Below are 13,911 nucleotides of genomic sequence, written 5' to 3' on the forward strand. Positions count from 1 at the left end.
TACTAACAATATGTTGCAACTACAATCGTAACATTTCTCAATGTAAAAAACAGTTGCAGTCAATATTTCAACACTTTAAAAATGTTGGTGTGTTATGATAATTTGAGTCTTTCAATTTAACTATCTTTGTCTTCACTAATAGTTATGGAACAGTTCTCAAAGGTGTTTCCAATAAATCATAAAATTTCACTGAGCTGTGAAAAGGTTATTGTAATCAGTGATCTGTTCTTTGTTCAGATGTGACTTGAGATGGATGTAAGATGTCAGCCTGTATAAAAAGTACAAAAGTCCTCATTGTAAAGCCAGACCTGTTCTGTCATGTTAGTACACTGCTTTCAAATCTACAGTATTTATTTTGTAGTGAGATTAGTTCCAGAGCGTGCACAGCAGAAGAGTTTGTTTGTTTGTTTGTTTGTGTGTAAATTCAATGTATTAGTTCTGATTGTGAACCTTTCTTGATGTTTAGAAAAAGGTCTACACTGGTTAGAAAATGTATAGAGTTAGTACAGGCACACTGGACTGCCTTGTCTACCCACAGCCTGTGCAATAGAACAGTCAGTAGCACCGAAAAGGCCAAGTAGAATTTCAGCAATTGAAGTTTCTTCTCTTAGAATCTTCCAAATTGGTGTTCTGCTTCTCTTCACATCATGGTTTAATTTGTCTCCTCTTTACCAATTGGGGAACCTGTTGTGTATGACTGACACATTCTGACTATTGCTTTTAGCTTTTCATCATTTGCAGTCCAGAGATGTGAAGGTTAAGCGGATTGGCCATTGTGAATTACCCCATAGTGTTCAGGGATGTGTAGGCTTCGTGGACTAGCCATGGAAAATGCAGGGTTATAGAGATGGGGTTTAGGGGTTATGGGAGGGTTGGTCCAGACTCAGTGGGCTGAATGGCCTCTATCTGCACTGTAGGAATTCTGTTATGCTTATTCACACGTATTTGCAGCATTTGTGTCATAGACCAAGCAGGGAAACTGTCTTTTGAATTGGTTTTCAAATGCATCAAAGTTTTTATTGCGTCTTACACTGTTGAAGTTAAGTGTAATGCAAATATAAATATTTGTTTATTTTATGTTGCTGTTCAGAAAAGAGTCATCAATTTGCAAATTGGATAATTCTAACTAATATCTGTTTGCTCCCATTTTACAGGAGTTTGTTTACAAAGAAGCTTAAAGATTCCATACCATTAGAGCAGAATGTTCAAGGTTGGAAATTATTTGGGAGGATGCCTGCCAAGGAAAGCCCTCTTAAAGAGTCCAAGAAAGTTCAACAGGTAGATAGTGTAATACACAAAACTAAACTTGCTTGCCTTTTTTAAAGTAAATTGTACTTCAAAATGCTATTAGTCATCAGTAAGAAAGATCATCTTTTAGAAAGACAGTTCTAAACAAAGCATATCCTAATTTTGGTCATGTGTGTTAATTGTAATACGCCAACTTGCTTACAAGAGCAAAGAGTAATCTACGTTATGGTGCGGTGGAAAGAACTTTTCGTTCTGGAGGGAGGAATCTTAAATTCTAATGAAATGACAGCAAAGTTTGCCTGCCTTCTGTAACTCTTAAGTAGTGTAAATGTCAACAAACATAAATAAGAGACTGATAAGAGCATAACTAGCTACCACAGAAGTTTGTTTTTGGAGTATGAAGCCAGTTCTGTAGTGAAATTGACCCAATAGTTATTTTAAGTTTTAACAAACTTAATGAAGTTTTAATTCTACCTGGACTAAGTACTGTTTCAAAATTATATTCATTGACAGTTTTAAATTTCAAGCCCAATTTCCTATTGTTGTATGTGCGCCTTAAAATAAATTAATCTGTAATCTGCTTATAATAATACTGTGTAATGGGGCAAATCAAAATTGCTCAAACAGTGACTTTATAAGTTTTTTCTGGAAACCATACTACCAGTATAAGCACTGTAGATTTTTGAGTCTGTTTTATAATCTGACTCTGACTTGCTGAAAGAGAACTCAGATTCCAAAGGAGGTTGTAAGTATGCATTAAGCTTGGAAATCTTATCGTAAATGTTTGAAGATTTGAAGATTTTGATGGAGGTGTTACCCACTGAGAGTACTTTACTTTTCTTCAGTCATCATGCCCATTATTTATTTTGTAGTCCCTTTCCAGACCTTGAGAGCTCCTTTGGTAAACTGTACATGATTAAAAGGAATTAAAATCAAGTCTGCTAACGTAAATGAGTTTTGTAGTGTTATGTCAATATGTTTCCACTGAAAATGTGTAATTTACTCTTCCTGTGTAGAAGAAAAAGGGGAAAAAATAGTTTGAGCTCAACCGAGCTAAGTCTACACTTAAGCTCTCATAAGTACTTTCACCATAGAGATTACTAAAAATTGTTGGTATTTAGTTTTAAACATAAAATAGCCATTTTTTGGTCATGATTGTCTCTTCTATGTGCATAGGTTTAAAAATATAAGTTTTAAAATGGGATAATTATTACAAAAAATTCTAGGAATGCAGTTTATTTCTCTCCTCGTAACGTTCACTCAAACAATAAAGTTTGAGTTTGTTTCCTGGAAAGTAAGAATTATGAACTGGGCATAAAATGGTTAAAGTCTGCTCATCCTGCAAGGAGCACATGTTGCTAAGTTGAAGAGTAGAGCAATTTAAAAAAAAATAAACCAATATATTTTTATATTTTAGAAACTTGAATTTTTAAAATTGACAACAGCAGTTTTGAGCTCAGACATTTTGTACAGTGTGCCTGAAGTGATATGAAGGAATGAAGAGGAGGAAAAATGAAGATGTACTTTTTGTTTTGTGTCCCTGTTTAGAGTTGGTAGTTTTTCTTCTTGCAAGAAGAAATGGACTTTAAACACAAGTAAAATGTTTTAGTTGGGGAGGGGAAGGATCAGCCTTTGAGTGCAAATTTTAGATTGACCCAGAGAATTGTCTTTGGTATTTGTTGGCTAGTGCCTCATGATGAAATGTTCGGACTCTTGAGATGGATTATTAAGTAAATTACTACAAAGTACAAGCAGAAATTGAGGTTACCAACCACTGACCTGCTAACATTTATTTTTACGGAATGTTGTTTACATAATTGAAAGCAACTGATTGCACCCTGTGGTACGGAGGTAAATTAAACAGCAATATTTGAAATGTGAATAATATGCATATATATGTTTAAACAAAGCAAATAATGCAAGGATAGGCATCAAATTTCCATTCTCTCGCTTTGTGTTGTAGTTTTCATTTCAAGGGAAGGGAAAATCATAAAGTAGTTGATGGCAAACTTTAAAATAAAATTTTCTTGTAAAATGCAAGTTTCTTTTTAAAATAAAGTGAATACATTGCTAACAACTCGAACCAGTTCTGAAAAATGGAACACGTTTCAATATTAAACCTAATGGTCAGATGCAAACTATATTTTGATCAATTCAATGACTTTGTACTGCAGTCAGGATATTTTCTTAACAAAACTATCCCGAATGGATGAAAACCTTGATTTGCAATTATGCAATGAGGTCAGAATGGTTCTTGGTAAGGGACCAACTTTTGTAGCTAGAGATTTGAACTTGACAAAAAATTCTGGGACAGTGCAAAGCCACACAGGATTTTTGCAGTTAATAGAAGACTGCTGAATAGAATAGCATAGAAATTTATTGTCATGTGTACTGATACATGAAAAATATAGTGAAAAGTTTTATGTTGCCTGACCACAACACCTATTTTAAGTCAGAAGTCATTCACAATTTTTAAGAATTCAGACAAAGTTCATCACAGTTCAGTCAACAGCTCCTGGACCTGACAGTTTTGGACCATGAAAGAACTGTCAATATGGAAGAACGGCCCTGCATTTCTGAGGAAATCCTGAGCAGAGTCTTCTCACTTATTGTAGAGCTCCCTTGTTTCGTAAAAATTAAGGGCTGGGTTGGAATTGCCTCCTTTAGAATATCTGACCCAGTGAAGATAGTAACCAGGAGGCTGAAGGGTAGATTTTGGATTATAAAGAGCATTTATGTAAACTGGCATATTCTCAATGGGTATAGAAATACTTGGGAGTTGGTATGAACGGCCTTTTTAAGTTCTGAATGGATTTGGTTATATAATTTGTGAGAATCTATTTTATCTTGTCTGGATCAGTAAAACCACCTAACGTAAGGCCCTCAAGGGTAGGTGAATTTCAAGCTAATCTGCAGAAATAATATTACAATTAACAGTTTAACTATGGAATAGACTTGTCAGAAAGGTACTGGAAACAGTTGTACTGTTTTATTCAAATATGAATTAAATAGAATATTTCAGAAACATTTTGCTGTTTCAGACATGTCAAACATGAGGAGTAGCAAGCTTTTGCAGGAGTAGGTAATTTTTGCTGTTTCTCAAACTGGCATTGTGTCTGGGTCCAATGTGGATTGATCAACTATGGCTGTTAGTCTACATTCTGTTATTGTATCGTGTTACTAGAAGATAAGGTAAAATTTTGTGATTTTACGTTTACTAATTTGTATGGATGTCACTCTCCCTTACCGCCTTTGGACTGAACTGTTTCTATTGCATTCAAACGTCTTTTGATAAACAATTCGGTCTTTTTATGGCGTGAAGTAAACCATGCATATACTCTTTCAGGATTGACTTGATTTAAATGTGGATTTCAAAGTTAACAATAAAATTCTGCCATGCTAATACACTTTGTAAGCAAGTTGTCTGTTTAAAAGATTTTGGCCTTGTATTAACATAGTGCCAGATGACATTATAGGGACAAACTACATTTTTACCTAGTCATGCCTAGCTTTGCATTGTCAAAAAATGCATAACACATTTGATTACTGGAAGATAAAGAAATCATATTGTCTATTTTCAGCTGCTGCATTTGTTGCTGACACCAATAGCAAATCATAATAGTAACAAAAGTAACATATATCCAAATACATCAGAATAACAAGGTGTGAAGTAATGCAACCCCCAATCAGCCGTGTATATATAACCCCTCAATTTAGATATTCTCCCTTGAAGTGTGCTATTTAATGTTTGTAATGTCTTTATTCTGATTATTTTGCTGGACCTTAATATCAAACCTGTGTGCCTTTCTCAAAATCCCTTTTTAATTTCTTCCAGATGTTCCTTTTGCAAGGCAAAGTGGATCTCATATTTTGCTAATAAGACATAGCCATTTCTCTGACACATGAAGAGTCATAGATTTTCTCTTGCAGATAGTAACCAATTCCATTGTTCCTACGTGCATGAACGTTTGAGCTTCAATGCAATGTGTCGAATCAATGATGAGATAAGACAGGTTATGATCTTTCAGGGACTTTGTGATACAATATTCTCCTCCACGTGCATATCCAACACTGATTATGTTTTCCGGAGTGGTGCTTAAAATTTCAGGCGTGCAGTTCACTGTTTTATTACCACTGGAATCAAAACCACATGTGGCTTGTTCAGTTGTGTAGATGGGGTAAGGATGAACAATAGTTTTATCAATCATTTGCATTCCTTAAGTGTTGTCCCTGCAAGTCGGAAAAATTTAAAAGGGACCACTTCATACAGATCGTGGTACGTGTTTGGAATAAGCTGCCAGAGGAAGTGGTGGAGGCTGATACAATTATAGCATTTAAAAGGCATCTGGATGGATATATGAATAGGAAGGGTTTAGAGGGATATGGGCCAAGTGCTGGCAAATGGGACTAGATTAGGTTAGGATATCTGGTCAGCATGGAGGAGTTGGACCGAAGGGTATATTTCTGTGCTGTAAGTCTCTACGACTCTGACCCTTAAATCTTCCCTCCCTTTTCTATTGCATAAAATAGAACCTCCTTAACTCTTATTCATGTAGTGTTTGGATCACTGCAATATTTTGAACTACTGTAACATTTAACGATTTTTTTATCTTCGAACATAGCCAGTATCCTTAACCCATGAATTTATTCTGCTCCCTCTCTTGCATATATCACTAATCAACGGTTTTGTTAATCAGCTTGATTTTACTTAGTTCCTGCCTGACTACTTAGTTTAGGTCATTATTTATTGCATCTAGTATACCTTCAACTTGAGAAAATAATTGATCACTTACAGCATTGATGTCTAGGCTATGAAGTGTAGAAACTCCTGAACCATAAATGCCTGTAGCATCTCCTATTAAACCTCAATGCCTCCTGTTCTTTCTCTTAATTTTATAACCATCTTGATTATACAGCACCTTGACCAGTTCCTTTTAACTGTTGGGTAGATGTTTTGGGTGCCATATTGAAAACTGAATACCTGAGAGATTGAGCATTACTGATACCAATTAATGTTGGATATCTTCATATAATATTTTACCCGTGCTTCACTTCACAATCCAATCTATGGGTCCTTTTGTTTCCTATATGACTCTCTCTAGGGGTTTCAGTCTGTTACGATATAATTCTGAGTGATCTGAAGTTCTGTGAACATCGTTAGGGAAAAATGGTCTTGACTTGCATAATGTATGCAGAGTGTATGAAATTGTGCGTGCAAATGTTTCAGAGTGCTGCCAGTCCCTCGTGGTTTGGTTATTTGTAGAATAACATATACATTTTTTACATTCCAAATCTCTGCATAAGAACATGAAATTTCCATCAGCCTGTGTTCTTTGGCTGCATGCTTTTCCAAGGGCTTGCTCATTGACACTAGCAACAGTTTGGTGCACGAGGACACATAATGTCACAAACTTCAGAATACTCTATCCACTTAGATTTCTCTTTCAAATATTCCTTAACCTCCCATTCAGGTCGATTTGTTTGTCATGACTTCACAACCAAGTTTCAATGCCAAATTCAAGATTACAAAAATTCTGATGAAATCTGAAAGATGTTGGCATCCCTGGAATTAGGACCAATTGTTGCCTGTATCTTCATCCATCCACTTGAATCCTGGCTGACACGTGGGGCAGCTGTCTTCTTAATCAGGCTCAAGGTTGATATTTTGAATACAAGTCTGGTGGGTTCTGTTTAGAGGAATGTAGGGTCACTTCCTGAAGGCCAACACAAGGATATCAGTTGTCGTGTGTGAATTGCCCCAAGCTACCTTTAATTTTGCCACTTGTTCAGAAATTTCACAGACAATCAATTACTAAAACAATTAAAGTTTGCACATAACAACCAAATAAAAAGCCTCACAAGTCAACTTGGCTATTTCCTGATTAATGGTGGACTTTAGCTACGCTTCCAACCAATAGCATGTGTCTCTGGTTGTCTGGGGTTCAATCCTCGTGCAGCATGATACTTTGAGGTTCTGCTGAAGAGTCTGGAAGACTAATTCTTGTAAGGTTTTGTATTGATTAAGCATGTGGTGTGACATGATTTATGACACTTCTGAAATCATCAAGTCTGTAGCTTGCTTTCTCATCAGGAGCAACTTCTGTTTCTTGTTACATTCAATGTTCATTATTTGTGTGAAATGTACTCTGTTACACCATTAACTCTTGAAATTTTCATGTAGAGAATCTTAATTGCCCATTTGTCACAAGGCACTTGTTATAACCCTTTGTTTATATTGCTTCAGCTCCTTTTTCCCAGGATTGGTTAATCGGCGTATTGTTCTTAATTTCTTGTCCCTTTATCTCAGGAAACATTATTCCAGAAAGCTAATGCATATGCTTTCAAACCATGAGCCATTAATCAATTTTAAAGTTTACTTGTCATTGGTATGCCTTAATAAACAAAAATAATATTGTATTGTGAAAAACAGAATTAAATTGTCATTAACGGATGCAACAAATGCAATAGTTCCAAAACACACTTTTAAAATACTTTTTGCATTGCCTTAATGCATTCTTAGTCATTCCTTGATCAGAAAGTTTGCCAGTAATCAGTAAATGGTGGTGTGTCTGGGTTATATGGCATGGCAGAGTTTTTTTTTCTTCTGTAGCTATTTGGACAGCCTTTGAATCTAATCATGTAGGTCAAACACCTATAAATTCATTATCATAATTTTAACTTTTTTTTGTATTGGGTTTAAATGGCTCCAATTTTAAGTGTCTACAATAGGGAACTTGTTCTGGCATTGACCCTAGCATACAAAAAGTAGGAGGGTGCAGGTTAAAGTTGTCCTTTTTTCGGTTTCCATATTCTCCAGCTAAAAAGAGAAATCAGTGAAATGAAGCAGCATAATGCAGCCTTGATTGCAATTTGCAGAAGGTCCTCGTATTTTACTGAAGTCGAATTCGGTAAATGCAGTTGCCCATACTCTTCACAGAAATGGGAAGCTCAAACAATCTGAGAAACAAGACTAGGTAAAGTGAAAAGTAATGCTAGTCCCTGTAAAATTTTATTTAATGAAGAAATGTGCTTCCATTTCTGAAAATGTACAAATGAAATGCATTGGTGAATGCGTGTGAACTTTGTCTTTTCATTACCTGCGGTGGGGCTTGTTTGTTACAGAACGTTTTAAAAAAATTTCAAAGCATTTCTGAACATTTGAAAATATTTCTAGTAGATTGATTGAGCTTCTGTAATATTTGAAATGATTCACAATCATTCGATCCTGCTGCTGTTGTTTCTCTTCCTCTTGTCCAAGATCTTTCGATGGTTGTGTCTGAAATAATGAGATGAGTGGGAGTTGCTTAGCTGTATGCACTGCAAGTTGATTCTGGCATTTCAACTGTTTGGTAATGTCTTCTAACTCCTGCAGAAATCATGCCAAGTACCAAGCAGGGCAGAAAGTTTTGATGGCCCCCTTCTCTCTCTTTGTCCAATTCCCATCCTTGAAAAATATAGAATGCGCTTTCTAGAAAGTGCAGCAATCGTTCGTTGGCTGAAAATACTTTCTTTTTAGTCAAGCATTCAAAAACTGATATGTTAACCCCTTCTCAGAAAGTAAGGGGTAACAAACCTGTAGAAGTACCAAAAACAGGCCACACGATTCAGCACCTGGAGCCAGTGAGATCATGGCTGATTACCCTTTTCAGTATCCTGTCCTTGCTTTTTACCCATACCCTTCAATCTCATTAACTCTGGGAACTATATCTAATTCCTTAAAATTGATGTTTTGTTATCAACCACTTTCAGGCAAAGCAATGTACAGGCTCGTGACTCTGGTGAAGAAATTTCTCCTCATCATGGTCCTAAATGCCCCACCCCATCCCCCATATCCTTAAACTATGACCCTGGGCCTGGATTCCCGGGTCATTGGGAACATCTTTGCTACTGTTGGAATTTTATAGGCTTCTACAATACCTGTCTCCCCAACATTCCCTCAAGCCCATTCTTCTAAACTCCAGTGAATACGATTCTAATTGATCGTGCATCAGTCCTACATTTCCATGAATCATTCTGATAAATCGTTGTCGCACCACCTCCAGAACATTCACCCTCCGATAAGGAGACTGAAACTGCAAACAGTACACCAGTTATGGTCTCCTGAAGACCCTGTATAATTGCAGCAAGACATTCCTGCTCTTGTATGAATCCACTCAATATGAAGACCAACATAATCTGTCCTTCACTGCCTGTTGCACCTGGATATATAATTTCAAAGACTGGTGTACAAGGGCACCCAGGTCTTGTTGCACCTCCCCCTCTCCCAATCTATAGCCATTCAGGTATTCTGACTTCTGTTTTTGCTTTGTGTGGGCAATCTCTCATTTATTCACATTATCTTTGAACTGATATCCATTTGCCACTTACTCAACCTGTTCAAATCACTGAGGTTTCTCCACATCTTCCTCACCCTCCCACCTATCTTTAGGGTATCTGCAAACTTGTAGGCATTACAATTAGTTCCCTCATTTAAATCATGAATATAAATTGTGACTATGAAATCCAAGCAATGATCCCTGTGGTAACCCACTAGACATTAACTGCCAGTCAGAAAAAGACCCACCTTCTATATACTGTTTCCTGTCTGCCAACCTGTTCTCTATCAATATCCGTACACTACCCCCAATCCCATGCACTTTAATTTTTCATGCTAATATTTTTTGTGGGACGTTATCAAAAGCTTTCTGAACGTCTAAATAGACTGCATCCACTGGCTCCCCTTCTTCAATTCGCTTCGTTAGAATCATCAAAATTTCAGATTTGTTCAAGCATAATTTCCCTTTCATAAATCCATGATAACTGTGTCACTGTTTTCCATGTAATGTGCTATTAAATCTTTTAGTATTTTCCCCACTACCGATATCAGGCTAACCAGTCTGTACTTCCTGGTTTACCCAACATTTTTGGGATGTTATTTGTATCCTCATTTGTGAAAATAGAACAAATAAGTCTGCCATTTCTTTCTTCCTTTATTTCTGACTAAAAGAGACCTGCGTTCAATTTCACTAATCCATTTTCTCTTCACACACTTATACAAGTTTTTATCATTTAGTTTGTTTTTGCAAGCTTACACTCATTGTGTTTTTCCCTTACTATTCCTTTTTTCTTCCTCCTGGTTCTTGTTCTTGTGTCTGCTTTTTTTTTTGCATGGCCAATTTGTCTGCCCGCTTCATGGATCTAATAGAATCCCTACTTTCCCTCGTTAGTGTGGTCAGATCACATTTTCTGTTTTACTTTTGTGCTGGGCACAGTGTGCAAAGTTAAGAGTATATAAAAAGAATGTGGAAAAGTCACAGATGAAGATAGACTTAAAAAGCAACACTTCTTTAAGCCCAGGGAGTGGTAAGCTATTCTAAAATTTGGAGAGAAATCTGCTTAAGGTTCAGGATAATTTTAAGAAGCTGAAAATGAAAGTACACTCTTAAAGCTTGAGATTTGTGACTTCTGTGAGAGTGATCTAAAATTCAAAGGCAAACCTCGATAAGGAGAGGTTAGAAACGAGAAAGTGCTAACTTGGTGCTTAATGCGGTGATGCCAAATTACTGAAAGTTATTGATTGTGTCATGACTGAAATACTGAATACAATTATGGCGTGTTATTGGAATTTTACTAAACCTATCTTGAAGTTTCAGTAGTACGCTCAAAATAAGAGGTGGGTTTGAGGCCACAAATAGATTAATCGTGATCTTATTGAGTGGTGGACAAGGCTCATGGGCTCTATTGGTCTACTCCTTCCAATCTGTGTATTCATATGTATTACATTGTGAACCATGATTAACATTATGTGCATTTCTTCCAGTACATGCCCTGTGCAAAGTGTAGAACAAGCACAGTGTACCATCAGTTTCATTATCATCTTTTTCACTGAAATAGATCTATAATGATAAATGTAGAGCTTTTTCATAATTTTTCATTATTGAAATTCATTTTCAGAAGTTAATTGTTGGAATGAGGCACAAGGCTGAAGCTTCCCCTCGGGAATAAATTACCGTGCCAAACTGGACTATATTTTGACTCTTAATTCCAAAGAAGCTATATTACCGGGTGCGGATCATAAGCTATCAATCATAATTTTACACAGTAGACTTCTAAATCTGTGGCAGATATATCTTCGCATTTTGGACAATTAGTTTTTCCTGCTGTACTTTCCCTGGCCCAGAAAATCTCAAGATACATTCTCTTCTTCTGGAAAAATCAATATGCATAAGAACAAGAGAGAAAGTGATGACTGCTGATGCTGGAGAGTCAAGAGTCGAAAAGTGTGGCACGAGAAAAGCACAGCAGGTCAGGCAGCAGCTGAGGAGCAGGAGAGTCGACATTTCAGGCATAAGCATTCCTGATGAAGGGCTTATGCCTGATACATCAACTCTTCTCCTCTACTGCCACCTGACCTGTGCTTTTCCATCGCCACACTTTTTGACTATGCATAAGAACATGAATGGAAGTAAGTTCAGACTGTTTAGCCTTTTGAATCTATTTTAGTAAGATCTCAGTTGATTTTATAAGTCAATTACACCTTCCTTCACCTTATCCACAGATCTTGAATTCTTTTAATATCCAAAATTATATTTATTCTGTGTCTTTGGGGTGCCTGCCTTAATGATCAAGCATTCGTACCTCTAATAATAAATTCGAGAGAGACAATCCTCTGAATGAAGAAATTTTTGTTTCAGACCTAGATCATTCGCACCTACTTTGAGACTGTGAACCCAGTTCTGTGGCATTGAAAGACCTTCTATTATTTTAATGTGCTGAACCTCTAAGGAACGCTGTGCTTTAAATGCATTACTTCACAGTATCTTAAGCTTAGGAAAAATAGGCTCAACCTACTCAATCTCTCCAGACAAGGCAATCTTCCAAGCCCAGAAGATAATGTTGTGGTCTTTTATTGTATACCCAGGAAAACTAGTGGACTCTTCCTTGTGGAAGGAAACCTGAACTGTACAGAATATTTCTTTTGTGGTCTCAACATGGTCCTATATACTGTAATTTTAGTAAATATCTTCATTGTGCCCCAATTCCTTTGTCATGAAGGCTAAAATACTACTTGTATTTGTCTGCTTGTTAACTTTTGAGATTTATATGCAACGTGCCCTGAAATCCTAAACAATAATTTTTTAGTCTCCTACCATTTAAAAAAAATCTAACTTTCTATCTTTTCCAATGAAAGTGAATGAATTCACATTCTTCCACATTATATAATCCACCTGTCATGTTCTTGCCCACTCCCCAAATCTGACTATATCTCTTTGCATCCTCCTTGCTGCTTTCTTTTCATCTAATTTTTGATTGTAGACAAAATTTGATACATTCACTTAGTTCCCTCATTTGAGTGATTGATACAGATTATAAATAACTGAAGCATTTCAATACCCAGCTAGTTACAGCCTACTAACCAAAAATGCATGTCTACTATCTGTTTATTAATTTTAAATTTGTTCCATATTCCATGAGCCTAATTGCTAAGTGCCCAATTAAATTTAACAAGAAATTTCATCTATTTTGTGCAATTAATAATGAAATTACCTTAAGTGGCTAAATTTTTCTTGAAGGAACACTTTTTTTTTCTTTCATTTCTCTTTCACATGGCACCTTTCTGTTGAAAGGAAATCATGGTATAATACAAAGGTGAAACTGCAAATGAAAATACAATTTTAGTTTCATTGCCTTTTTGGTCAGATATTTGTATGATCAGTTAAAGAAACTGCTGGTTTGAATGCACTTTAGGATAGAGATAAAAAGTTGATATAGTTCTGGCAAATTTAACTTTTTTATGCATTACAACCATTGGTGAGTGAGCCGATGCCTCTCAATCCAATGAAAATTTTTGAAATCCAGGATTCAGTCACAAACATCCACTTGAATATGAGATACATTGAGAAAACTTATGGATAATTTCAATGTACAAGTAGGAATCCAAAATAATTGCAAATGCAAACATGAACACCAAACATGCATTCAAGTTTATGATCACGCTGCTGTTCAGGGCTCAGTTTTAATTTTAATGCAGTAACTATTTCTCTCATGTGATGAGTTAAATATTTGTTGTTCTTGTGCTCTACCCAAAAGTTGGTCCATGGTTTATGGTCTGCTGATGCTTCATCTTGAGCTGGTTTCTTGATGGTTGGCTTGAGTGGTGGAGTTTTGGTCTTATCTATTCATAATTTCAGTTTAATGTTTCGGATTACTATAGTCATCTATATACTGTATAAATCAAGATGATACCCTTTCCCCATCCACTAACTATTCTTTCTCCCTGTCTCTGACAAATGAGATGACATTTCGTCTCCAGCAGATTAGTAACATTGCTATCAGTTTAGCTTTCTTTATCTGCATTGGCCCAGGTATTCTAAGGATTGACAATCAGTCAGTGGCTGCACCACTTACTATTTTATGTAACTGCTGAGTTCAGCATTTCTAGCTGACAATTGTGATTCCAGTTTCAGAAATGCAGAGTGTACCCAGGACAGCCATACACTTTGACAGCTCTGCTTGTAGGTTTGCTCGCTGAGCTGGAAGGTTTGTTTTCAGATGTTTCTTTACCATACTAGGTAACATAAACAGTAGCCACTGGAGAAGCACTGATGGTATGGACTGCTTTCTATTTGTGTTTAGCTTTCTGTGGGCTGGTGATGTCATTTTCTGTGATGATGTAATTTCCTG

General features: G+C 36.4%; 1 protein-coding gene across 1 annotated transcript in view; it reads left to right on the forward strand.

The window, feature by feature from the left end:
• LOC140485667 (TBC1 domain family member 14-like) overlaps positions 1-13,911 on the forward strand; it is a 74,695-nt gene that overhangs the window by 17,131 nt on the left and 43,653 nt on the right. Inside the window, exon 2 of the mRNA XM_072584065.1 lies at positions 1,155-1,278. Coding sequence (XP_072440166.1) covers positions 1,155-1,278 — 124 coding nt within the window. The remainder of the gene's footprint in view (positions 1-1,154; positions 1,279-13,911) is intronic.

This window comes from Chiloscyllium punctatum, chromosome 14 (assembly GCF_047496795.1).
Source record: "Chiloscyllium punctatum isolate Juve2018m chromosome 14, sChiPun1.3, whole genome shotgun sequence".
In the NCBI taxonomy this organism is placed as follows: Eukaryota; Metazoa; Chordata; class Chondrichthyes; order Orectolobiformes; family Hemiscylliidae; genus Chiloscyllium; species Chiloscyllium punctatum.